At 34.0% G+C, this 26,114-nt stretch overlaps 1 protein-coding gene across 1 annotated transcript in view; it reads left to right on the top strand.

The window, feature by feature from the left end:
• LOC142348780 (uncharacterized) overlaps nt 1-26,114 on the top strand; it is a 70,377-nt gene that overhangs the window by 3,272 nt on the left and 40,991 nt on the right. The window contains exons 2-5 of the mRNA XM_075400277.1: nt 209-282; nt 4,650-4,739; nt 9,152-9,220; nt 18,019-18,270. Of these exons, the coding sequence (XP_075256392.1) occupies nt 213-282; nt 4,650-4,739; nt 9,152-9,220; nt 18,019-18,270 (481 nt within the window). The 5' untranslated portion in view covers nt 209-212. The remainder of the gene's footprint in view (nt 1-208; nt 283-4,649; nt 4,740-9,151; nt 9,221-18,018; nt 18,271-26,114) is intronic.

Genomic DNA, 26,114 nt, shown 5'->3' with positions numbered 1-26,114 from the left:
ACCTAGTTACTCTTAGACAAACATAATCACTCAAAATCATCGTTCCATCTAATACTTGGCTTATCAACCGCTCTTTACACAGCTTTTTTTGCATGTTTAAAGGGCTATTTATAACAACACATAAAGCATAACTGGTATGGCTAAAACAAAAACGAGTGTCCGAATCAGAATAGATATTTAAATTACCTTCAGCTGTGGTATGTTTCAGCAAAATGAAACCGATTCCTGTCACATTTTTGGCGATAGTGTCTATCTTGGTGGAAGCGGGAGAAGCCGGACAGGGTATCCGCGCGCATGCTGAGAAAATACCTCTAAATCACGACAAAATCATAACCAGGGTCAATAAAAACAAGCACTAAGTAAGGGCACGCGATGCACGTGATAGTAGCGGGTACATATTACAGTCAAATTAAAAACGCATAAAATATGACTAAACACGGGTCGCGAAATTTTCTAAGAATTATGTGAAAAATGCGCTGAAATGAGCTGATTTTTCAAAAGTTTAAGCCCAAAACCTTAAAAAAAAATGCGCTGAAATGCGCTCAAGCATTGCAAGAATTGCGCTCCAAACCACTGAATGTTCACAAAATGAGGGTCTTCAGGCTCGAATCCTGCTCTCCGGTGCCGTGCCCATCCTCTGCGCCAATAATTCCTTGATTTTTTCTCATTCAATTTGATTTTACATTAATCCATAAAAAATTTGGCAAGAAAAGCGCTGCAAATTCAACGCATTTACGACATAATTTCAGCGCAATTCAGCGCATTTCATGCAAAAAGTTAATTGATAAAGACCAAAGTAAATATACCAAAATCATGAATCGTTGCCAAAAAGCTTTGAAATCCGTTTAATTTATTTGAGGAATGCGCTGGAATTTGAAAGCATTTCTAACAAAGTTTCAGCGCATTTCAGAGCTATATAAAATGTAAGATTTTTGCACACGAACTTCCAAAAAATCAGCGCATTTCACTACGTTTCAACACATTTCAGCGCATTTCAGCACATTTCAACGCATTTCAGCGCTTTAAGCTCATTTCTTGAATAATTTTAGCCCATTTAGCTTATTTCTTACAAATTATTGCGTTGGAGCACCGCTGACACCTCGACCCAGGAAGGTATCAATATTGGAAAAGGTAATAGTTTTTTTTTACCTTAGGTTTTATTTTAGACTATTTTAACTTTGTTATGATGCATAGTTTTTTTCTTCAAAAGCTAGATTTGAGTTTTGGATTTGAATGTTTGTTGTTATTTATTGTTTTTGTTTGTCATGTCTCATAGTCTTAAAACTGTTAGGTCTCATCGGCCCTCCAATGTGGCTGTTTTTACTTTACTAAGTGATTTGAGTTCGAAGCAATTTGTTATTCATACACTAATTCTTTTTGGTCAAAATGTGAGATCTTTGAAGGTTTGCTATCTCTTCCTCATTTGGTAGACAATTACGCCAAAGTTGTTGATAGAGCGGGGTGAGAACATTGAGTGCAAGCGCACAATATCGGGCCTCGTTGTCTCGTTTATCTTAGCTTTACTAATATCTTGATCATTATCATTACCATGAATTATATTTATAATTTTTTTTCGATTGAAAAAATATGTCAGAGCAAAACCACTAAAATCCTCGACGAACGAAATAAATCATATATAAGCAAAGATTCCACGAATAACTTTTTCAAATGCTTGCATTTGTTTCATTGAACACTGGGTCAACGTACACATCTATATGTTTAGGATTTCCTTCCGTTAAAATTATCAAAATAAACCATTTTACACCAGAAGTGCTCCTCCTAACCAACACACATTGAGTGCCTTCATATGACTCTAAATATGTAATGATATTGCAATCTTTTTTATCTGCTATTAACTTTATATTATTGAATGTTTTATCAATTTTTTTGCACTGATAGACTTGTTTTTAGTGTGTTGTTAGTTCGTTTGCTTTAAACTTTATCAGAAGTTAGAGTATATCTTATTATTTGTAAAACTGTACCTGATCAAAAATCTGCCTTGATATGTGATCGCTGTTCATTGTAATTTAATTGATTTTTATTCAAAATATTGTAAAACTCCTGATAAAGATACAGGGTAGGGGAATTCTATAAAAGGTCCAAAAAATTACCCCAATGTTGTGTATTTTGGAAACAGGAGGCTACCAAATGAAGAAGAGATATATAACATTCAAAACATACATATTGCTCGACAAATCACTAGTGGAATAAATCAATGGCACGTAGAAGGCCTGAAGAAATTAGTTGTATGTACTAGGACTAGTAGATAAGACAATCATTAAGCTCAATAAACAAGCAAAAAATAAGAGCAAATCCCGATGTCTATATTTGAGAAAAAAATCAAACTCGCATCAAATAAAACCTAATTTTAACAAAAAAAACTATACTACATTAGAAAGGATATAGGACCTATCCTGAATGCGACTGGGTATCAGGTTGACAAAAAAAGCAGAACAGGGGCAAAGTTCAAAAAAAACTCTTTTCTTGAAAATAAATAATTTCAATGTGATTAAAATCCATAGATGATTACTGAAATGACCAAAATGATCATTTGTATCTACATAGGGAGCAATGGAGACACTTCATTATCTATTGTACATCACACGACGACAAAAAGAAGGACAAATAACGTCAAAGTTAAAAAGTTCTCTAAGTTCACTTAAATTTTGAGTGAAAATGGCAGTGAATCATCAACAAAAGTCGTTGAGACTTTTTGATAATTAGATCGAGTTACATAATGACCATAATGAGATCAAAAAAGATACAATTTGTTTTTTTTCTTTTTTTAACTGTTCATTTGAAAGTCATTAAAACAGTTAGCTATCAAGTAAAATCTTTGAATAGGTTCGGTTATGTGTCTTGGGGAAGCAATTGAAGCCTTTTATTAATTGACATATATCTTATAACAACAAAAAGAATTACAAACATACAGGCAAATAATTGAAAAAAATACTACGTTTTGCGACAACGTTGTGCATATTTTGAACTATGCATTTTATCATATGGACTTGTCAGTATTGTGGTAATAGAGAATTGCGATCAAATAATGGCACATTTCAAAAAATCACCCACATTTTCTTAAAAAATAAAGATATTCAAAGTCATAACAGACTTTAGATAACAAAAACTTTCTGAAAACATTGTATAGGTTCAACTATGCCTCCTAAAGACACTAATTGGATCTTTGATTGCCGAGACTAAATCGCTGGACTACAAAAAAAGACAAACGAAAGCAAAACATAAGAAGTCCAAAAATTTTTCGAGATTTTCGGTCAGCTTAACTCTGAAACCGTAATATACGTTTGTTTGGTCTCAATATTTTGTGAAAATCATCTGTCAAAAATTGAGCTCTTGAAAATATTGGTCAGCATTTGGCATGAAGAAATGCAAATGTGGAAATTTTTTGAAAAAAGGCCGCGCGCCAATAAAATTAAAAGATTTTTTGTAGCAAGGATCCACGGTGAGATGAAGATAAGCCCTGATTTTGTTGCGCGTCGACTTGAATTGCAAAAACACTCAATTAATCAAATGATTGCGAAATAGATCAAATTGAAAACGAAAATTTTCAATATATCAAACATAAAAATTGCTTTTTGTATGATTATTGAGTTTAAGTTTGGAGAAAACTGGTAAAGTTCTAATTGCAGAGGACTCTCAAAGTTAACGGAAGTACATCTAGGTCCTTTTTTGTGCCTATGAAGATTATGTCCGCAGTTATAGGTGTATTCGGCAAATTTAAATAAAGTGGGCTAAAAATGCAAATTTGGTGTAATTTCGAAGAAAAAATTCCAAATTTTGAAAAAAATTGCATAAATTCCCACCGGATTAACAATTCAGCAACCCTCCTCTATCCTCAAAGAAAAAACCATTAATGTTATAACCTTTAAGGATAGAGGAAGGTTGCTGAACTGTTCGATCCAAGTTTTTTGGCAGAAATTTATGCTAATTTTCTCAAAATTCAGAGTTTTTTCGAATTTTAGACCAAATGTGCATTTTTAGCTCACTTTCTTTAAATATGCCAGATACACCTAAAAACTGCGGACATAACCTTCATAAGCTCAATAAAGGACCTAGTTGTACTTCCGTTAGCTTTAATATTTTAGCAAAATTGACAAAAATTGGGAGAAAAAACGCGGAAAATTTTGAACGAAAGCAGCTTAATTCGGCCGAATGTTTACAAAACTTGAAATCTCGATAACTCTCCGTAAAAAATCAATTCAAATATCTTTTTAATGCCATATTCTGCGCTGGACGGGCTTTCTAATAATACCACTCACAACTCTACGGTTATTATGTCGATCGGCCAAAATTGACTGAACAAAAAAAGTTCATATAGTTCCTCCCCCACTAAAATGGGTCGGAACAAATAGTTAAATAATCATGAATGGTTTTTTTAATTGTGTTCGAGTTCTTCTTATGCTTGTTTTAGTGTGACTGTAATGGGCTCAGCGTAATATCATGTGTTTTATGTGTCAATGCAACTAGTTTTTTTGCTTGTTTATTGTCAAGAAATTTTTAATTTTCTCGATCGTCATTGTCACGATTTAGGAAGGAAATTTGATTCTTAACATAATGATTGCCATTATTTTGGTGTGATTTGGCGTTACTGTTTTTCCACGTACGCGGATGCCCTATTTTCCCACTGCTAGAGGTGGAGTTCAAATACACAGGTGGAGGAAAGCTCGCTGGGGCCAGCCTTGATCTTGCGAGGGAAACTATCGAAAATAACAAAAAATATGGTCAGTTGGCATTCTGAGCTGTTGGGAAAAAACAAACAATTTTAAATAGGAGGGAAATCAAGGGGAAAGCCAACAAAATAGTGCAAAATTTGGCAGCCGAAATAAGCGGATATGACGCAAAACAATTCCTTTTTTCTGCTATGATTCTGAATTGCCCAAACTATAAGCCTTTCCAGAATTTTCCCCTGGATAACGTTTGATTATCCAGGGGAAAATTCTGGAAGCGCTTGTTGTTTCCTCTCGGATTGCGAGAATTTCCAAACGTCAGATTTTCCGCCAGTTTTGCAAAATTAGTGACATTAAAACAAAATAAAACGTCCTCCAGATGTTTGATAGAGATACCAAATGACTAGCCAAAACAGACAAGACAGTTAAGCAAAAGATCATTCCACCATATCTAAATATATAGACCAAAAATCAGAATTTCAAATTGCTTGAGGGCGAACAAAGCGCGTTCTAAAAACAAGTCTATTCCATGCATCGTTAATTTTATATCAAAAAATATTAACATCACCCCTTTCCCGATATATTACAGTACCATAAGTTACCACTGTTTTCGTGAAAGATACATAATCAAAACATTTTTTTGTTTACGATCATATAACTGGTCGTCGGACCAGTATTATTCAAAACAACTCAGGTTCGTGGCAGTTTTCACTCGCGAAAATTTAAAGCTGCATAGCATTGCTCATTTTCCTCAGTAGCTGAATTAGTTTTCAGTTTCGTATTAATAGTTTTGTGCGTTTTTCTCTACATGAGTGTGGATCAAAATTTTTATTGAACAAAGAAGTTTTCAACTTTATGTCTTATCAATTCTATTGTAGTTAAAACATATGACAACACGTCTTGCTGGCCAAATAAAAAGGTGTAGCGAAGCCAAGAAACAAATAGTTGAAATGAAAGCTGATAAGAAGATGAAATTTTAGTTCACCGGAAGTGGTTTGTGACCAGTCTATACAGAAACTAAGCTACAAACCGACCAAAAAAATCATTTTGAAAAATGGCGAAGCACAAAAATCCGATATTTTTTCAGAAGTCAAAACAGAAATCAGGCTTGAACACAAAAAGATGGTTTAATTTGCCACACTTCAGGAAGCCACTTGAGCCTGTTATTAATCAGACTAAGTAAATGGACTACGAAATAACAACAAATACAAACAGAAGCCAAAACTCCACAAACATTATAAGACACAACACTGTTGAAGCCACTATAATTATAAGACGTTATCTGCAAGGACCTTAAATCAGCAGTTGATTCTCATCCGAACATCAACTTATAGTTTTTAAAAAAACACCCTAGAAATCACAAAAAGAAACAAAAAAATGTACAGTATCGAAAACTCAAAAAAATTTTCATTTGAAATAAAATGGTCGCAGCCCTCAGTCAAAACATATACAACCCACAAATAAAATGATGTCTGAATCAAGAAAATTATTTGAGGCTACTTGTTAATGAGGTCGAGTTACAAAATAACGAAAACGAGATATTTGAAAAATTGCATTTTTTAAAAAAAATCATTCAAAGTCATTTAAACAAATAGCTATAAACTGAAGTTTTTAAGTAGGTTCATTTATACGTCTCAGGGAAGGAATTGAGGCCCATCATAATCCGGTATATATCGTAAAACAACAAAAAAGACAAACAAAAGCAAACATTTGAAAAAAATCCACTAAATATTGAGAAAGAAATGTGACTCAGCCAAAGAATGCATATACTACTTTTGTATCAAAACCAAGAAACTTTTAGTTATAACTAAAATCGTTACAGAAAAAAAATAACTCAGAGGAAATGGGTGTGACCTGTCTTTACTGAGACTACAAAAGAAGTTAAGGGAAACAAGATAAATTGAGTCAATGTTCAAAATATCACCGACAATTTCTGAAAACCTATACATTCAAAGCCTTAAGAGACATTAAATAACACCCCAAAGCGTTGTCTATATTCATTCATACCTCCTAAAGAAGCCAATTCGGTGTTAGATTTGGGAGAATAAGTCGATAGACTGCAAAAAGTATAAAGAATGAAAACAAAACATAAGAATATCAAACAATTTTACGAAAACCTTTGGTCAAAGCCATAAATTCCTGAGCTTTACTCTGAAACTAAAATATGCGCTCATCTTTTGATAATAGTATATGTCAAAAGGTGAGCACTTGGTTGAAATTTTTGTCAGTAATTAACACAAAAAAAACTATAATTGCCGAAATATTTTGAAAAAATGCCGCGCCCCAAAAAAACCTAAAAATTTTTTTGTAAGGATCCATTGCAAGATTATGATCAACCCTGATATAGTGACGTATCTAAGGATACACTTAATTGTGTTTTTGATATTGAAAAAGATCATTTTTAACAAAAGTTTTCAGTATATCAAAAACAAATAAAGCCTCTTGCATAGTTATCGAGTTTAATTATGCGAAAAATTGGCAAAAATACAATTCCAGAAGACTCTTGACAAAAATCGACAAAAATTGACAAAAATTGGGATTAAAACTGCGGAAAAATTGAAGAAAAGCTTTGTAATTTGGCCGAATTTTAAACCATATTGTACACGGAATAGGCTTTCTAGTGTTACAACTCACATCTCTCTACAATGACATATCGATCGGGCAAAACTGACTGAAAAAAACCATTTGAGTATATAGTTTTTACCCCCCTCTCTTCTCACTAAAGTGGGTCGGACGATTCATTGAAAACTGAAAACAGCTCAACACGGTATTTAATTTCTTTTTGAGATTTGTCAAAAATTTTGATTATACATGGAATTTAGGTTTTCGTAAGTGGGCGTACTTCCATACGGTGAAGACTATCAAACTAAACCAAAGATATCATAAATGGCAATTTGAGATGCTAGCTGAGCAACATCACTCAAATATTGCTCAAATTAACAAAAACTTCTACACATCTGAAAAAGGAATTCAGTCTCTTGTTGGGCTGTTTTCAATTTTATATAATTTGTTTTTTGAGGCCAAAACATTTGAGCATTTGGCCTCTTTGAAGAATTTTTCTCTCTATTTTGGTGCATTTTCAGTAGAAAAAAAATTATAAGTGTAACTTATTTGCGTATCTTTAAAGCCAAGCTGTATTTTCAAGGAGGCAAAAAGATCATACACTTAGATCTCAATAAAGAAATTAATTAAAAATTGAATACAGATAAGTCAAAAATTTTGAAAATAATTAAAGTTTATATTTTGGTAAAAGGACGTATTTTCAAACGGTGAAGGTCAAACTAAGCTCGACACTTTCTTTCCGCTCGAATTGCATTCGAATCAGCTGAAGTACGCTCGACAGTTTTGTGCGCTCGAATTGCGTTCGAAGTTAGCTCTGATCAGACTCGAGCGCTCTTGATAGATTCTGTCCGCTTGAATTGTTGATTTCTACATCAACTTGAGATGAAATTTAGCAAATTTTTTGCTATGTATTACATATTAATGCTGTGTTTTGATTTTTTATGTTTTGTTTTGTTTGGAGATACAGTTTGAGCCTGGTTTTTTTTACCAATAACGCTGTGGTCCAAATCTCGTACAATTGATTGTTTGTAACTTCGCCGTAGCCGGTACCCAGCCCAATTGAGAGAAGGAGTAGAACAAACCCATAAAATATTGGAAAAATCTCAAAATCTCGGTTTTTAAACTGGGCTTGATATATTTCCGACCATTTTTTAGCTATTTTGTCACTTCTCTTGCACTCGAAACCATCTCTGATCAGAACCACTTGAGTCAGAAATGGTTTTTGATCGAAAAGCTTTAAGCGCAGGATTATCGACTATCTTGCGCTTGAACAGTTTATGATCAAACCCAGTTGTGCTCTAACCACTTATGATCAGACTGAAGTCCGCTCAAACCGTTTATGATCAGACTCAAGTGTGCACGAAATTGGTTATGATCAGTCTCAAGTTTGCTCAAACCTGGTTATGATCAGACTGAAGTTGGCTTGAATCTGCGTATGATCAGACTCAAGTAAGCTTGAATCCGCCTCTGACTAGACTCAATAGCTTTCGAATCCGCCCGTCATCAGATTCCAGTGCCCTCGTGAGCTCAAAATTGCCCTGTAATTTTGAACCCACAATGGACAGCCGTGCGCTTGAAATTGTCTGGACCCGAACAATTCCAAGCGCACACCTCGACCGGGGTATTTCTCTGCTAAAGACTGGGAATAAAGATCGGTTGGACAGAATCAGCCCCAACTTAAATATAAAAGTAAAAACAGAAGGTTCCGCTTTAGGGTCACTATAAATCCACCTTTGTTCCACTTTAGACCCTTTTTGAACACCAAAAAGGAACATACCCCACTGTTATTTTGTAATGTGATGAAAATCGCTGGTGAAATTAAGTTAAAAGCAAGTCTACGGAAGACAGAGGCAATTTGTTACTATTTTCAGCGCTCATATTTTCATACTTCCTTTTGTTTTCAGGACTTGACTGCAACCCATGTGAAGAGCGCGTGGAAAAGAACAACATGTCCGGCGAACCAGAGTGTCAAAGTATAAAAAAAACTTTTTTGTCCAATAAAATTGAGTATACAAACTCACTTTCGTCGGGAATTTTTACGACCCATAGTATTTTAAGATTAGAGTTGTAATCTTGTGTGGAAACGAGTTACACTAGGCTAACTTAACTCAACTTTGCATCAAAATTGGATATATGAGCAGTCACTTTTCATTAAAAAATGCTGTTCGGGCTAGCGTGCAGACTTTGGTCAATTAATCGACAATCATTTTCACGTCATAATTCTGTTGTTTCCACACTATATGTAGCTTTCTTCAAACAACTAAGATTGTGTAACTTAGACTGAACTGAGAAAAAGCTCAATTGATAAAAAAATTCAGAACTTTCCTTCTCGATGCTAATTGCGGACTAAAAGAACAAAAATCAGTTTTGCTATTACTCTTATGATTGTTCACAAGAACAATTAAGTCCTTGAATTGGGTCTCTAGTAATGAAAAACCTTTTAGGTTAATTCCATGATCAAAGTTGTAGAAACTATTTACGTTTATCTTTGAATACTCGTGACAAAAAGTAAGCCTTTTCCACGATAGAAGTAACAATAATCCATCGTTGAAAATGGTATATGAATCGTAAAGATTGGGGACAGAGTTATGTCCCTCAACTAAACAAAACGCAAATTTATTGAAATTTGTCTTTTCGGAAGTCTTTGGCTACGTGATATTTCAAGTCCTATGGTTTGTAATAATTCAAAAATTGCAGCAAAATACCTTCTTTCGCTGATGTCTTACGCCAAATTCACATATTTTCAGACAAGGAAAATATCTCTGTTAAGATTTTAACTGCGCGTTGTTTTCCATACATTGGTTCGTTCTGAAAAAAATGCGTGCGCCCCAAAATCACAGTTTTGCGTTGTTTATTATAAAGCCCCATGAGGTGACAAAGATAGCCAACAAAAGAAAACCTTCCTAAACGCAAATGAGCGTTAGAATGCTAATAGCCAGATGTTTACAATGTTAAGATTTTGAACTTTGACCTACAAAATGTTCGATAGCGTTGCAACTTAATGAGACCAAATTCTAAGTCCTCACACTTTTACGTTAATCTAAAGTCAGTTAATCAAATTTTAGGAAATGTTTGTCGTGCTTTAGTTACAACCAACGCTTGTAATTTTGAAAGCACTGTTTCTGGATGTAAAAATCCAGAAAACTTTTTGCATCTACGTTTTTCCAACAATTTGCAGAATTTCACCTAAATAATCTCTTGGTGAAATTTCAGTGTTTTCAGGCTATGTAAACTTGAACACCCGTGCTTTCTGAGTCATTTGCTTGATGGGCTTGCAGAAGAGAATCTAACAAAATTTTGTGCACAATTTTGCAAAAGATTTGAAATATTATCCATAATCATGCAATATGTTTATGCGCAAGCTCTCTAACATCCGTCTGGTATGAATTATGCAAGAATAACACCCGTCTTGCAAAAGAGTTTCGCGAAAATAAATTGTTTCGCTGAAACAAAGAATGTCTGCTGCTTAATTTTTCTTTATTTGTTAAACCGAATTTATGTGTTACTCAATACAAGGCGTAGAGTAAAACAACTATCAATTAATTTGTTTAAAATTTCTGTATCCCTTGCTAAAACTTTGTGGATTGGTCTTTTTTGCAACAGTGATAGATTTTGGTGAATTATAATTCTTATCTGAACGGGGCTTTATTCTTTTCACTGATTTAACATTTATCGAATTCTATCTTAGCTTCTGGTATCCTATTTGGTACTTTAGGTCCTTTGAATGGCCTGCTTGATAATATTTGTGGAAGTTTGGCTCTACAGTTTGATTTTTTTTCTTTTTGATTCTGCTGACTGGCGATGAGAAATTGTTTTTTATTTGGATAAGCTCTATTGTAATAGGGGAGAAAGATAGAATTACTTGCTCTAATGATTTCCCGTTGAACTTCGTTGACACTTCATCTTCATTCTACAGTTTTGAGTTATTGCGAGGAAAAGGCTGCAGTTTGTCGTAGCACATGATTGTGCTGATCAAGAGCTATTCTCAGTTCTAACTTTGACGCATCAGATTCGAACCCTAACTTCAATTTCGTGTTGATTTGTTTATAAAAATTAAGTAGCTGTCGCTTTGTTTTTTATCACTTTGCAGTAAATCCATGTTTTTTCAGCCTAAAAAAGTATGCTTAAAAACAACTTGTTGTTGACACAACTTTAAAATTATTGCACAAAATTGCTTAATTGTTCAAATTTTTCTAAAGTTGATATTATTTGTGTCCAAACTATCCAAGCCTTTTAGCAATACGTTTCCTTCTGTTTTAATTGTCAATGGATATTGCCAAAATTGTGCAAATCTTGTCCCTAGCCATTTGATTTTGTTCTTTGCGGTTTCCGAAAAGGGCGAGGATTTTTTTCTAATCCAATCTGTTTGGACGTATTTTGCCAATTCGAAACTTTCCTCCAGTTTTCTGTATTTGACTAGTAGAATATGGTCGATAAATCAATACGAATTTTCCTATCCTTTGAAATTGTAATCTAATTTTTCTTGAAAAAGCTTTTTTCTGATGGCATATCAGTCAGCCAAAAGTATTCAGTGTTGAACATGAAGCTGCCTGGTTTTTCACTCTCACAAAATTGAATTTGCATGGGCGTACTTTTCGCGGAATCAACTTAAATTGACCGTATACTGCAAATAAATTGCTCAAATAAATAATTAATTTCTGCTGCTTAATGTTTCTTTATTTAATGTAAACCCGATTTTATGTGTTACCCAATACAAGGCATATCGTAATACAAGTGTCAATTGATTTGTAGAAAATTTCTGAATCTCTTGCTAAAACTATGTGGATTGGTCTTTTTTGCAACAGTGATAGATTTTGGTGAATTAAAACTCCTATCTGAACGCAGCTTTATTCTTTTCACTGATTTAACTTTTATCGAATTCTATCTTAGCTTCTGGTATCCTAATTGGTAATTTAGGTCCTTTGAATGGCCTGATTGATAATATTTGTGGAAGTTTGGCTCTACAGTTTGATTTTCTCTTTTTGATTCTGCTGACTGGCTATGAAAACTAGTTTGTTTTTTGGTAAAGCTCAATTGTAATGGGGAGAAAGACAGAATTACTTGCTTTAATAATTTCCCGTTGAACTTCGTTGACACTTCATCTTTATTCTACAGTTTTGAGTTATTGCGAAGAAAATGCTGCAGTTTGTCATAGCACATGATTCTGCTGATCAAGAGTTATTCTAAGTCCTAACTTTGACGCATCAGATTCGAACCCTGACTTCAATTTTGTGTTGATTTGTTTATAATAAATAAGTAGCTGTCGCTTTGTTTTTTATCACTTTGTAGTAAATCCATGTTTTTTTCAGCCTAAAATAGTATGCTTTAAAACAAATTGTTGTTGACGCAACTTTAAAATTATTGCATAAAATTGCTTAATTGTTGGAATGTTCCTGAAGTTGATACTATTTGTGTTCAAACTATCCAAGCCTTTTAGCAATACGTTTGCTTCTGTTTTAATCGTTAATTGATATAGGCAAAATTGTGCAAATCTTGCTCCTAGCCATTTGATTTTTTTCTTTGCAGTTTGGCGAGGATTTTTTTCTAATCCAATCTATTTGGACGTATTTTGCCAATTCTACACTTTTCTCCAGTTTTCTGTAACTGACTAGTAGTATATGGTCGATAGAGCAATACGAATTTTCCTATCCAGTGAAACTGTAATCTAATTTTTTCTTGAAATAGCTTTTTTTTCTGATGGCATATCAGTCAGCCAAAAGTATTCAGTGTTGAACATGAAGCTGCCTGGTTTTTCACTCTCACAAAATTGAATTTGCATGGGCGTACTTTTCGCGGAATCAACTTAAATTGACCGTATACTGCAAATTAGTTGGTGAAATAAATAATTAATTTCTGCTGCTTAATGTTTCTTTATTTGTTGTAAAACCGATTTTATGTGTTACTCGATACAAGGCGTAGAGTAAAACAAGTATCAATTGATTTGTTGAAAATTTCTGTATCTCTTGCTAAAACTTTGTGAATTGATCTTTTTTTTCAACATGGATAGATTTTGGTGAATTAAAATTCCTGAACACGGTGAACACGGCGTTATTCAAATGAATGATTTGAAATTTATCTAATTATATCTTAGCTTTTGGCATCCTAATTGGTATTTTAGGTTTTTTCGATGGCCTGCTTGATAACTTTTTTGTAGCTTCGCTCTACAGTTTGATTTTTTCTCTTTGATTCTGGTGATTAGTGATGAGAATTTATAGACCAGTTTTTTTTATTTGGACACTGTTGCTCGAGGCAATCGATTTTACGTTGAAAGACGGATTCTTGGGTGATGCTTAGAAAAGTACTGTAAAAAATGTCTGATCAGCTATTGCAGCCGGTTCACCCCTACATACAGTCTTTTATTGTCAGCTTTCCTATTTTTATAGGCCAGCTTTGTTGAAACTGAAAACAATTGCTCTGTCAACTTGGTTTGCAACTAATTTGCCTTTGTTATTGACCGCTTTGTTTGACAATTTTTAATATATCTTTGACCGAAGACAATGAGATGAACTTGAATCTTACAGAACCGCAGCTTTTTTCCTATAAAGTAAAGGCATGTTCTGGAATGCATTTTTTGTCTTCGGCATAATTTATAGCATTACAATGTAGTTATCTTCGGAAGAGCTCTAAGTGGCTGTAATTCTATTTTTGATTATCTAGATTTTGTTCATCTCTGTTTCTTCTTTTATTCTGTTTTGTCTATATTGTTAACGTGTGTTGATTCCATTTAGTTTCTTTTTTTACTTTTTTGTTGGCTTTCGGTTCTCCTTTTGCCAGATATTGTTGGCTTCTTTTGGTTCTCCTTTTGGCAGGTTTTTTTTCAATCTGACTCAAAAGTTGCAGTGCTTAAAAGTCTTTTTATTTTATATATGCAGTGATTTTTGCGTTGCAGTCAAGGTATTTAATGTTGGTCGAGGCCTTTGCTGCTACCCTTTATCGGTTTCGCCAACAAATTTCTCAGCAACTGTCTCAATATATTATCAATTTACACATCCTCGATGGTAACTTCACATTTTCTGAAGACATAATAATCAGCAACTTCTTCAGGACTGCTGTAGAACTGTTCTTTCAATTTTTCTGAGAAAAACAACTTACCAGCAAAAGGATAAACGGTCGAAGGGAACACAAAATTAGCAAAATTAGAGTCCATTAGCGGGATAAGAAAGCTCAGAACCATTTTGGGTCACATGTACTCAGGGTCAATGACAATAATTCACCCATAATCGAATCTTTTTCTTGTTCAGTTGCTGACGCTTCAGCCCCTATTGACAAAAAGTAGTGCCAAATTGACGAGTGTTCTCCCCTCCTCCTAACGAACGAGTAGTTTTGATGTTGGAAGTTTCTAGAAGATCTCAATTGGAAAGAGAGTTTTTGCTATCAGAAAATACATATTTTAGATTTACTTTTGGTGCGCGGAGCGAATCAACCACATTCAGCTGTATACAGATTCCAACGAATTGCTTAGCGGAACAAAAAGAATTGTTGGAAAACTAAGATTAAGTTTCATACACATGAAATGTTTCATACTTACATTTCAAATGACAAAAAAGCAACAGACAGTTTTTCATAACCTTTCACATATACCGTTGAATATCCTTGGTACGAACCGTGAACAGTGATAAAAAACAGAGGAAAATAAGATGAGCAATTTGTACAACCCAGGTTTAGGGTTCGACTCATAAAAAGACTTTTTGATTCTAGTGGGGGTCTTTATTGACTATAAATACCCAGGTTGAGGTGCCATCCGGAAATGACCTCTGATCATCCGAAGTCCAACGCACACGGTGTGTTCCCAGACCATAATTACAGGGTCTGGGTTTTGGTTCCGGATGGGAATGGTCTGATCATAGGTCACTTGCGGATGGGAATGGTCTGATCAGAGGTTACTTTCGTCTGGCACGGTCTGATCAGAGGTCACTTCCGGATGACACCTCAACCTGGGTACAGAGTCCAACACGTGGTTAAAGTCTAGGTAAAGTCTTTTCTTGGGTCCAGCTAAGTCTTTTCATACCTAAAGTCGAGCGCAGTGTTTTCATAGCCGACTAAAGTCGATTCCGGTCTTTTCATGGGTCGATCCAGAGTCTGTTTATGAGCCAAATAAAGTGGATCGCAGTCTTCTCACGGGTCAGGCAAAGGACTGGTCATAAGCCAAATTAGGTCCAGCACGGTCTTTTCATGAATCCAGCCAGGGTCTGTTCATAAGTGAAACTGAAAAAAATTGCTCTGTCAACTTGGTTTGCAACTAATTTGCCTTTGTTATTGACCGCTTTGTTTGACAATTTTTATTATATCTTTGAACGAAGACAATGAGATGAACCTGAATCTTACAGAACCGCAGCTTTTTTCCTATAAAGTAAAGGCATGTTTTGGAATGCATTTTTTGTCTTCGGCATAATCTATAGCATTACAATGTAGATATCTTCGGAAGAACTCTAAGTGGCTGTGATTCTATTTTTGATTATGTGATTCTAGATTTTGTCCATTGCTGTTTCTTCTTTTATTCTGTTTTGTCTATATTGTTAACGTGTGTTGATTCCATTTAGTTTCTTTTATTACTTTTTTTTGGCTTTCGGTTCTCCTTTTGCCAGATTTTGTTGGCTTTTTTTGGTTCTCCTTTTGGCAGGTTTTTTTCAATCTGACTCAAAAGTTGCAGTGCTTAAAAGTCTTTATTTTATATATGCAGTGATTTTTGCGTTGCAGTCAAGGTATTTAATGTTGGTCGAGGCCTTTGATGCTACCCTTTATTGGTTTCGCCAACAAATTTCTCAGCAACTGTCTCAATATATTATCAATTTACACATCCTCGATGGTAACTTCACATTTTCTGAAGACATAATAATCAGCAACTTCTTCAGGACTGCTGTAGAACTGTTCTTTCAATTTTTCTGAGAAAAACAGCTTACCAGCAAAAAGATAAACGGTCGAAGGGAACACAAAATTAGCAAAATTAGAGTCCATTAGCGGGATAAGAAAGCTCAGAACCATTTTGGGTCACATGTACTCAGGGTCAATGACAATAATTCACCCATAATCTCCCCTCCTCCTAACGAACGAGTAGTTTTGATGTTGGAAGTCTCTAGAAGAACTCAATTGGAAAGAGAGTTTTTGCTATCAGAAACGACATATTTTAGATTTACTTTTGGTGCGCGGAGCGAATCAACCACATTCAGCTGTGTACAGATTCCAACGAATTGCTTAGCGGAACAAAAAGAATTGTTGGAAAACTAAGATTAAGTTTCATACACATGAAATGTTTCATACTTACATTTCAAATGACAAAAAAGCAACAGACAGTTTTTCATGACCTTTCACATATACCGTTGAATATCCTTGGTACGAACCGTGAACAATGATAAAAAACAAAGGAAATTAAGATGAGCAATTTGTACGACCCAGGTTTAGGTTTCGACTCATAAAAAGACTTTTTGATTCTAGTGGGGGTCTTTATTGACTATAAATACCCAGGTTGAGGTGCCATCCGGAAATGACCTCTGATCATCCGAAGTCCAACGCACACGTTGTGTTCCCAGACCATAATTACAGGGTCTGGGTTTTGGTTCCGGATGGGAATGGTCTGATCATAGGTCACTTGCGGATGGGAATGGTCTGATCAGAGGTTACTTTCGTCTGGCACGGTCTGATCAGAGGTCACTTCCGGATGGCACCTCAACCTGGGTACAGAGTCCAACACGTGGTTAAAGTCTAGGTAAAGTCTTTTCTTGGGTCCAGCTAAGTCTTTTCATACCTAAAGTCGAGCGCAGTGTTTTCATAGCCGACTAAAGTCGATTCCGGTCTTTTCATGGGTCGATCCAGAGTCTGTTTATGAGCCAAATAAAGTGGATCGCGGTCTTCTCACGGGTCAGGCAAAGGACTGGTCATAAGCCAAATTAGGTCCAGCACGGTCTTTTCATGAATCCAGCCAGGGTCTGTTCATAAGCGAAATAAATTCAGCGCGGTCATCTCATGGGTGGAGCCAGGGTCCGTTTATAAACCAAATTAGATCAAGCACGGTCTTTTCATGAGTCGAGCAAGAGATCTCTGATACTCCTGAACACCTTGGGCAACAAATAATTCGATTAAAGCCATCAATCTGCATATCAATGCATATCTTTAGGTAGAAATTCTTAATTGTGGCCCGAGACTTCCACTATTCATAATTTTAAAATAGCTCGTTCTGTAATGATATCTAATCTACCACCAACCCAAACCTCCATGATAAAGCCTTTGAGTGAAACTGTTTTAAAGCACCGTAAAGAAATTGTTAAAAAAATTTCGTCAAATTTTTTGACTGGGCGAAACTCAGTGATCAAAAATCTTTTTTTGCAGACGTTGGGTCGAGCAAATGTCCAGCCGTAATTTTGCGTCGATCTAAAGTTTTTTTAGCAAACATTAGGTCGAGCTCAACTCAAGCCGTAATTTTGGGTTGTTCTAAAGTCTTTTTGAAAATATTAGGTTGAGCTCAATTCCAGCCGTAATTTTAGGTCGATCTAAAGTCTTTTTTTGCAAACATTAGGTCGATATCAAGTCCAGCCGTCATTTGGGTCAAGCTAAAGTCCAGCTAAAGTCTTTTCATACTCAAGTCAAATGAGTCGAGTACGGTCTTTTCATAGTACATTTTGGTCGAGCATTGTATTTTCATAAGTCTGTAGCTAGATCTTGGAACAATTGAACTGAATTAGAGATACATAGTATCATGTCTCACAATTTTTTTGAACAAAATTTCAAGTCGGGATTAACTTCGAATATACAAAATTTTTGCTTACGTTTTGTTTAGGAGTGTACAGATTGAGGCAAGAAGAAATGAGACACAGTGACCTAATACAGACACTTCAGACGGATCTCAAATTCATCTGCGGCAAGATGGACTATTCAATTGTAAGAGAATGCGAGTTCAATGTTGGGGATTCTCTGAAAAATTGCAAGGCAGGAGTTGTTTTCGACTTCCACAAAAATGACAAACCAAATCCCTGCGACAATAAAAAACTGATTAAAACATTTGGCCAATGGCAGCCGCGTGGTTCTTGCGGTAGGTATTCGTTGTTATTTGGCCAGTAAACTCAATTCTTTCCTATCAAAGGCTGTTGCAGTGTTCTCTTAACCAAAATAATTAATTATTTTTCATTTATTCTATTACTCCTATATCGCTTGCATGTCCTCTACATACTATTAAAGAGGAATATTCTTATTTTTTAAAAACTTTTTTTGTAAAAAACAGCAGCAAATGTAAAAAGATATTTAAAGTAGAAGTCCAATTTGAAATGCTCTTGCTGTGTTAAGAAAAAAAAACGCATTTTACTCTTTGAAATTAGTAAAATTATTCGCCACTTAATTAAAGACTGAAAAAATAACGCCCAACTGTTGTTTGCATGAGATTGACTAATTTGTTAAACAGTATGTTCGATTTTGAGCTCTCCGAAATAATCGTTCTTTTCCTGATATAGAAAGCATTGAACTCTCAATTTCAATTCGTTTTCAAAAGAATTGACTCTGCACTTGACAAAGCTGGGAATCATTGTTACAAAATAGCGAAGTTTCAATTAATTTTTTACTTCTTCATGAAAAGTAGTGGATAAAACGGGGGTTCCAGCCACCAGCCCAATTTGTCTCTTCCCCCTCATGCTAGCCGCATTCGAGGAAATGAGCCAAAATGTACTGTTTCTGTATCCCCTGTTTTATCCACCAACTATATACACTACCGAAAAAGAGGCGCCTTTATACACATTACTTTATTTCAATTTGTTTTATTCAATATATTCCCCTTTATATTCCCTCAAAATCTATACAATTCCAGTCTCACTTGGCGTAGTGGCTAAATCATTGAATCAAGTTAAGTTGCTTCAGCAAACGGAATGTTTGAGGTTCCTTCCTCACTGTCTCCATTGAATGTCCACCGATTTGACCAATTACTATGAAACTAAGTGAGAAAAAAAACAAATTCACAGTTCTTAAAAAGGATGATCAGTTAAACTGCTTTGCAGATTCCTGCTGTGAGACTGAATATGGGACACACTGCGATGGGTATACAGTCAAAAACACTGAGATCGTTGGAAACACAGAGATTAGTGTTTTTCAGTGTAACTAGAGAGACCGTGTAAAAATCTCGTAAAACCAACTTTCCAAAATTGATAAAGCCAATTCCTGGATAATATGCACAAAACCAGCTTAACTCTAAACTTTTATGTTATATTTTTAAAATAAGAGCAAAATCCCGCCTTTTAATTTTGGCCCATTCCCCCTCACAAACTTTGGGGCCAAATCGAACTGTAGCTGGAAACCCCGTTTTATGCACTACTTTATTCATATTCAAAATTAAAAAATTAATCAAATTTAAGCCTTTAAACCCGCATGACCCGCACACCCCGCACAACCGCATATTCCGCACACCCCCTACTTAAAATTATGCGCACTGTGCGGGTATGCGCAATACTTTAATTTTTTCTTAAAAAAATTTATTATTTTTATAGTCTTGGCTAATAATCTGGCCAATAATTTATAGATAGATAAGGCTAATCCGAGAACCTTCTTTGCAGATGATAAGGCTAATAATGAGGCTAATAATACGACTAATTATTAGACTAATGATATGGCTAATGATTTGGCTAATGGTGTGGTTAGTGATTTGACTAATGATAATGCTAATGATAATGGTTCTGATAACGCTAATGATAATGCTATTGATAATGCTCATGATAGTGCTAATGATAATGCCAAGGATAAGAATAGTGATAATGCTAAAGATAAAGCCAATGATGAAGCTGATGCTAAAGCTAATGATATTGCTAGAGTTAAAGCAATGATATTGCTAATGATAAAGCTAATGATTTTGCTAATGTTTGGACTAATGATAAAGATAATGATGTTGCTAGTGATAAAGCCAATGATTATGCTAATGATGAAGCTAATGATAGAACTAATGATAAAGCTAATGATTTGGCTAATGATATTGCTAATGATATTGCTAATGATAAAGATAGTGATATTCTAATAATTTATCTATATCTATACCTTTTGCTATTAATTTGATAACTATAAAATAACATTTATAATTTTTGGGTTCATTTGGGTTAACTTCTAAACTTGAATTAGATTCAAAAGTTGAATTAGATTTATCTATTAGATTAGACTTATCAATTGGATTATATTTATCTATTGGATCAGACCTATATATTAGATTAGCGTTATCAATTAGACTATACTTTAAAAAGATTAGGCTAATCAATTAGATTATTGAAGCTACTTCGTGGATCAGAGAAACTGCTTTGCAGATTAGACCTATTTTCTGAGAATTTGGAATTGATAAATTCACTAACTTGTTTTATTTCACAGGCTGAATAAACGCATCTGGGTAAAACCATTTCTTTATGAGCCTTTTTTATGGCCTTTAACCCGCTAAAGCTAATAAAAGAAGAACAAAATTCACAACTAACCTCACATGAATAACGTTCTTTACATTTTGATTTCTTTTTATCAAAAGATGTTATTTGTTTTACAACTCTGCATTTATTACAAACTTTAATTGTTATACCGATTTGATATTGTTATTAGTGAAACTATTTGGGGGAGTGGGCCCAGAGCTAAAATTAAAATTAGAGCTAGAGCTAGAATTAGAATTAGAAGTAGAACTAGAGATAGAATTGCAAAAAGAATTGGTAATATATTTAGAATGGGGCTTAGCCCGTGTCGGGGAACCAAGGCCAGAGTCCCTTTCACCATTAGAATTAAAATTAGAATTAAAGCCGGATTTAAACCAAGAACCAGAACAGTTTGTTTTATTCCATTGAGACAAACTTCACTCAATGATTCTTTTCAACATGTACACACACTAATTTTATCTTTATGCACTATTTTATAACGAAAAGCCAATCTAAAACAAGTTCCACATTTAAAATTACACTCTAAACATTCTATAACCATTATTTAGAGTGAGTAAAATTTTCAATTAAGAGTTTAGTATTATCTTTAGACTGAGACTTGTACTTAGGTTTAGACATATACTTATAATTATACTGAAACTTATACTTATCTGCGAAGCAGGTTCCATGATACTTATAGTAAAACTTATTTAAATTTGGCCAAAATTCCGATTAAAATTCTAGTATATTGTCTAGACCAGGCAAACTTAGCTAAACTTTCCATGCCCAACTTAAATTAAGAGTATTTTATTTATATCTTTCGTCTAAAATCTGATCATTACTCAATCCAGCTGTAACTCAAACTAAAATTAAAATTTTATCTCTAAACTTTGCATTACTTTCATATAGATTATAAAAAATGATCTCTACCCTTTTTATTTAAGTACCAGTCTTTTTATTCATATATTCTTCTCTGAATTGAGTCCATCCCTGCCTAGCTTCATCCTTTCTCTTCTGCGAATCAGTTTCACTGAAAGTGGTTATACTGTTCTTCCAGGCTTCGACCATCCGTGAAGCGTTTGGAGAACCAAGGGCAAAGCCCCTTCCACCGATGCTTCGCCATAACCATAACCATGACTGAATAAAGTATTTTTTCTATCTAACATTTTTCTTGCACCCCCTGCTACAAGTGCAGTTTTTACTGCTGTATCAGGACATGTGTAATTATATATTACACTACCGGTACCCAAACTTGAAATTATATACGTTACCCACTTTGTCCAACTGGTGGTAACCATTTCTTTAGTTAGAACATCAATCTGAATTTTTATATCTTTTGATGTAAAAAGTTTATTAAAGTAGAACTGATAATTATCCATATTACTATATTTCTATCTGTAGCACTATTCATTACAGGTTTCATATAAGCTATAAATTTATTTATCTCACCACTTTCTAATTTATCTTTTAAACTAAGAGCTTTAGGGTCTATGGAACCACCTTTTGAGTTAAATATCACAGTTTTATTACTTCCAAAGAAAATAAAAGTATCATTGAGTTTATCATACCTAATCATACCAGAAAGCTCAAAAGCTTTTCTATCTGTACAATCATGGTAGTTACTATTCGTTTCTTGAATTATACCATGAAAGTCATATTTGCAATTATACATATCATTCTTGCAATTATATACATCACACAACTCATTCTTGCTAATTTAACTATCTGGGCTGGTTTATGAAACATTACAATCATTTGAATATCATCATGTCTTCCTTCTGAGAAATAAAAAGCTATTTCTTTATTTAACTTATCACCCATACCATCGAGAACAATTATACCACTTTCAAGTTTTGTCCTATTTTCTGATGTGATCATATTTATATCACCTAAAGTAAATTCGGCATAGAGTCTACCAGTTTCCGGATTTATCCAGCTTCTTTCGTCTTTACATACTATGATTAAACGCCTTTGATCTTGGTCATAATCTTGCCTGTGTTCCTGTTCCCGCCCCTAATATAACGTCATTTATTGTCTAACAAAATATTTTTTACCTGTCTCAGCACCACCATAAACAATAGTATATATTGGCAACTTTTCAAATTCGAATCTCACTAGACTTCTATTTATCAAGCCGCCAAAGTTTTTTTCTAGTTTTGCATATTTACATGGTATTGACTTATATTATATATAACCGAACATAATATGAAAATAAACATAATAAGTGCACAACCCTTATCCAATTTATCATATGTAATTATTGACTATTTATATATGAATAGTTATATTCAAAGTCAAAGTCAAAGTCAAAGTCAGAGTCAAACCCAAAAGTTAAGGTCAATAATTTTTTATCATTTAAAAATGCTTATCCTAACCTTTGAGGAATTCAATAAAAAGTTTGGTAATGATAATAAAACTATGAGTAAAATTAGAATATAAGCTATAGGCGGAAAAATAAGTATAACTCCAATTGAAACAATAATGAGAGATGAAAGTCCATCTACGATCAAGGAACATCACTTAAACAAAATTGTAAATCTACATCCAACTGATGGTACACATTGGGTTTTAGTTATAAGAAGAGAAGGTGGTTCTGTGTATTACTTTGATAGCTTTGGTGTTAAGACTCCACCAGTATTCTTAGAAAAATATGTTGATCTAGGCTCTGATGAGAGCATACAATAATATGGTGAATCTTATTGTGGGGCTTATTGTTTATATTTTATCTGTCTTATTGATTAAAAATTTAGAATAAAGATTGCTCTCTATATTCTAATTAATCAAACTAAATGTCCAGGAGTGTGTGATGAGCGTTTGTGTTTCGGTTGTAGAGTTAAAGGTGAAGTTGAAATTGAAGTTAGTGCTAATGATAATGTCAATGGCAATGGCAATGTTATTGGCATTGGCATTGACAATGACAATGTCAGTGACAATGGCAATACCAATGGCAATGGCATTGGCGATGTCAATGACAATGGCATTGGCAATGGCAATGACAATGTCAATGCCAATGTCAATGCCAATGTCAATGAGAAGGTCAATGGCAACGGCAAAAAGGGAACCTGTTTCGCAGATGTCAAGGGCTACGTTAATGCTTATGATAAAACAGATGAAAAACAGGGAACGGACTCTGTCCGTGGCATGCCAACCCAAGAAGTGGCGGTGCAAATTCCCACCTGCTTCGCAGATGTTAGTGGTGATGAAGTTGATAAATATCTACTAAGAGAAAAGCGCCCAAGGGAAAAGTTTTTTTCACCTTTAGCCCGTACTAGCCATACTAGCAGGGTATCCACTTCGAAGATCAGGTGAACTGCCTTGCAGATTGATGTTAATGACAGTCTACAATCATGGCTAAATGATGACAACATGATTGTCAATGCTATATTCTCAGTAAACTTCAGATGTATAATATCTGGTCCTAGTGAATGTGGAAAAACAATCTTATTAAAAAATCTATTTTTGAGTAGTATACAATTTGATAGGCTATATATTTTCGGTCCTACTGTTTTTTTAAAGAAATAAAAGATTTACCCTCTCCTGATCAACTACTAAAAGATATAAAGAAACTAATAATATTTGATGATGAACCAGTTATTAGTGAATACTTCTGTAGAGGTAAACATATTAGTTGTAATATGATATATCGTAATCAAAATCGATTCTCTTTGGATAGAGGTGGCGTTAGAGAGAATTGTAATGTTTTTATTCTATTTGAACAGAGAGGTAATGTACTTCATCCATTATAAAAAGACTTCTTAAATAAATTTTAACATGATTATAAAGATTTTGCTCTTAAAACTACTAAGGTATGGAAAGAGCCTGTTGACTATTTTGTTTTTGATGTTTCTAAAAATAGAAAAATTAATGGTAAACTAAGAATTATTTGGGATAGGAAAGTTTTTTAGTTTAATTATTTATGAATAAGTCTACATATATGTCTAAGTCTTAGTATAGGTACAAGTATAAGTCTATGAGTAAATATAAACATAATTATAAGTCTAAGTCTAAGTCTAATTCTAAATATAAGTCTGTGACTATCAGCAGCCTGCTTCGCAGATGACTAAGTCTAAGTCTATGAGAAAGTACAAGTATAAGCCTAAGTCTAAGCCTAATTCTATATTTATGCCTATGACTAAGTGTATATGAAATGGGCCTTCAACCAGCTAGTTACACTAGATTCAAAGTAAAACTCAACACATCACCATTGGAATCAGTTGGTCTTTTATGCTTATCTTTGAATGAAATTCAAAATATTCTATTCTATCCTTTGTTACATTATGATATAAGATAATAATTGGTATAATATTTATCAAGTAGCCTGGTGGTTCTGTTAGAGTAAAAGCATATAGTGTATCTGTGTTTTTACCATTATCTTCAACGCCGGATATAAGATTACAATGAATTTTAGTAGTACTAAAACCCATAATATCAACAATCTTTTCAGATGTATATTTTACCTTGTTCATATACTACTTTTCTAAATCCTAGTAATGGGGCTATTGAGTTGTCTAGACCAAAGTTAATTGCACCTTGTTTTATTTCTATTATACATTTCATTGTATTCTTATCAGGTTCTATTATAACATTACCATTAGTTTTTTCTTTTATTAATTCTGCTATTTCGATTAAGTCATATGCACCTGGTATAACAGCTTAAATACGGGGCTCTGACCATGCTTCGCCTTGGGTATCATAGAAAATTTGATGATTCCCTCTATTGATATAAAACAATGAGTTATAAGCCGATAATCTAATGAAACCTAATTTTGTTGTATTAATTATAGGTTCACTAGAGTTAAACTTTTCTGTTGACTTCATGATTCTAAGGTTAAGTGTGTGTTTGCCATTATTTTTAGTCGGAGCTTCATGTATTATTTGTAGTTCCCATAAGATTAAGTTTTCTGTCAATTTTATTATTCAATTAAAACTACATTTAGAGTTATATCTATAGTTATAGTTGTAGTTGTATTTAGTTATACATTTTTAGTTATACATTTTTAACTCATAAAATTGGACTTCAAATTGGATACAACTTATTGTTATAATGATGATATACACAAAAGTAAGATCTTAAAATAAAAACCAAATAATCTAGCAGCAATGAACACAGTTAACACCAAGTTTAATATCATACTCAATAGAGAAAAGAATCATTAAAATAAAAATGTTTCATATCTAGAGATATAGTTTGTTGTATCAGAAAATGCTGGTAATGTATTTGCTAATAATGCCAATATCCGATTGATTAATTATGGTATGATGGCACTATTTAGTTCAGTTAAGCTTGAAACTATTGGTGGTAGGACTATTGATTATATAAATCATTGTCATCCTAATCTGTTAAAGTATAAGATATTAAGTAGTAGTGATGGCGAATATGAGAGTGGTTTTGTAAGAAATCATGGTAATAGAGATACTCAAGTCAAAGGTGAATATGCTGCTGCAGGACGAGGTCATATTTATATGATGGTTAAGAAGAGTGATCTGTTTGGGTTTGTAATTGATTAAGAGAAGATTA

Source organism: Convolutriloba macropyga, chromosome 10, assembly GCF_964194025.1.
Source record: "Convolutriloba macropyga chromosome 10, txConMacr16.3, whole genome shotgun sequence".
Lineage (NCBI taxonomy): Eukaryota > Metazoa > Xenacoelomorpha > Acoela > Convolutidae > Convolutriloba > Convolutriloba macropyga.
Note: the sequence above shows the minus strand (reverse complement) of the source record. Positions and strands in the feature narration are given on the sequence as shown.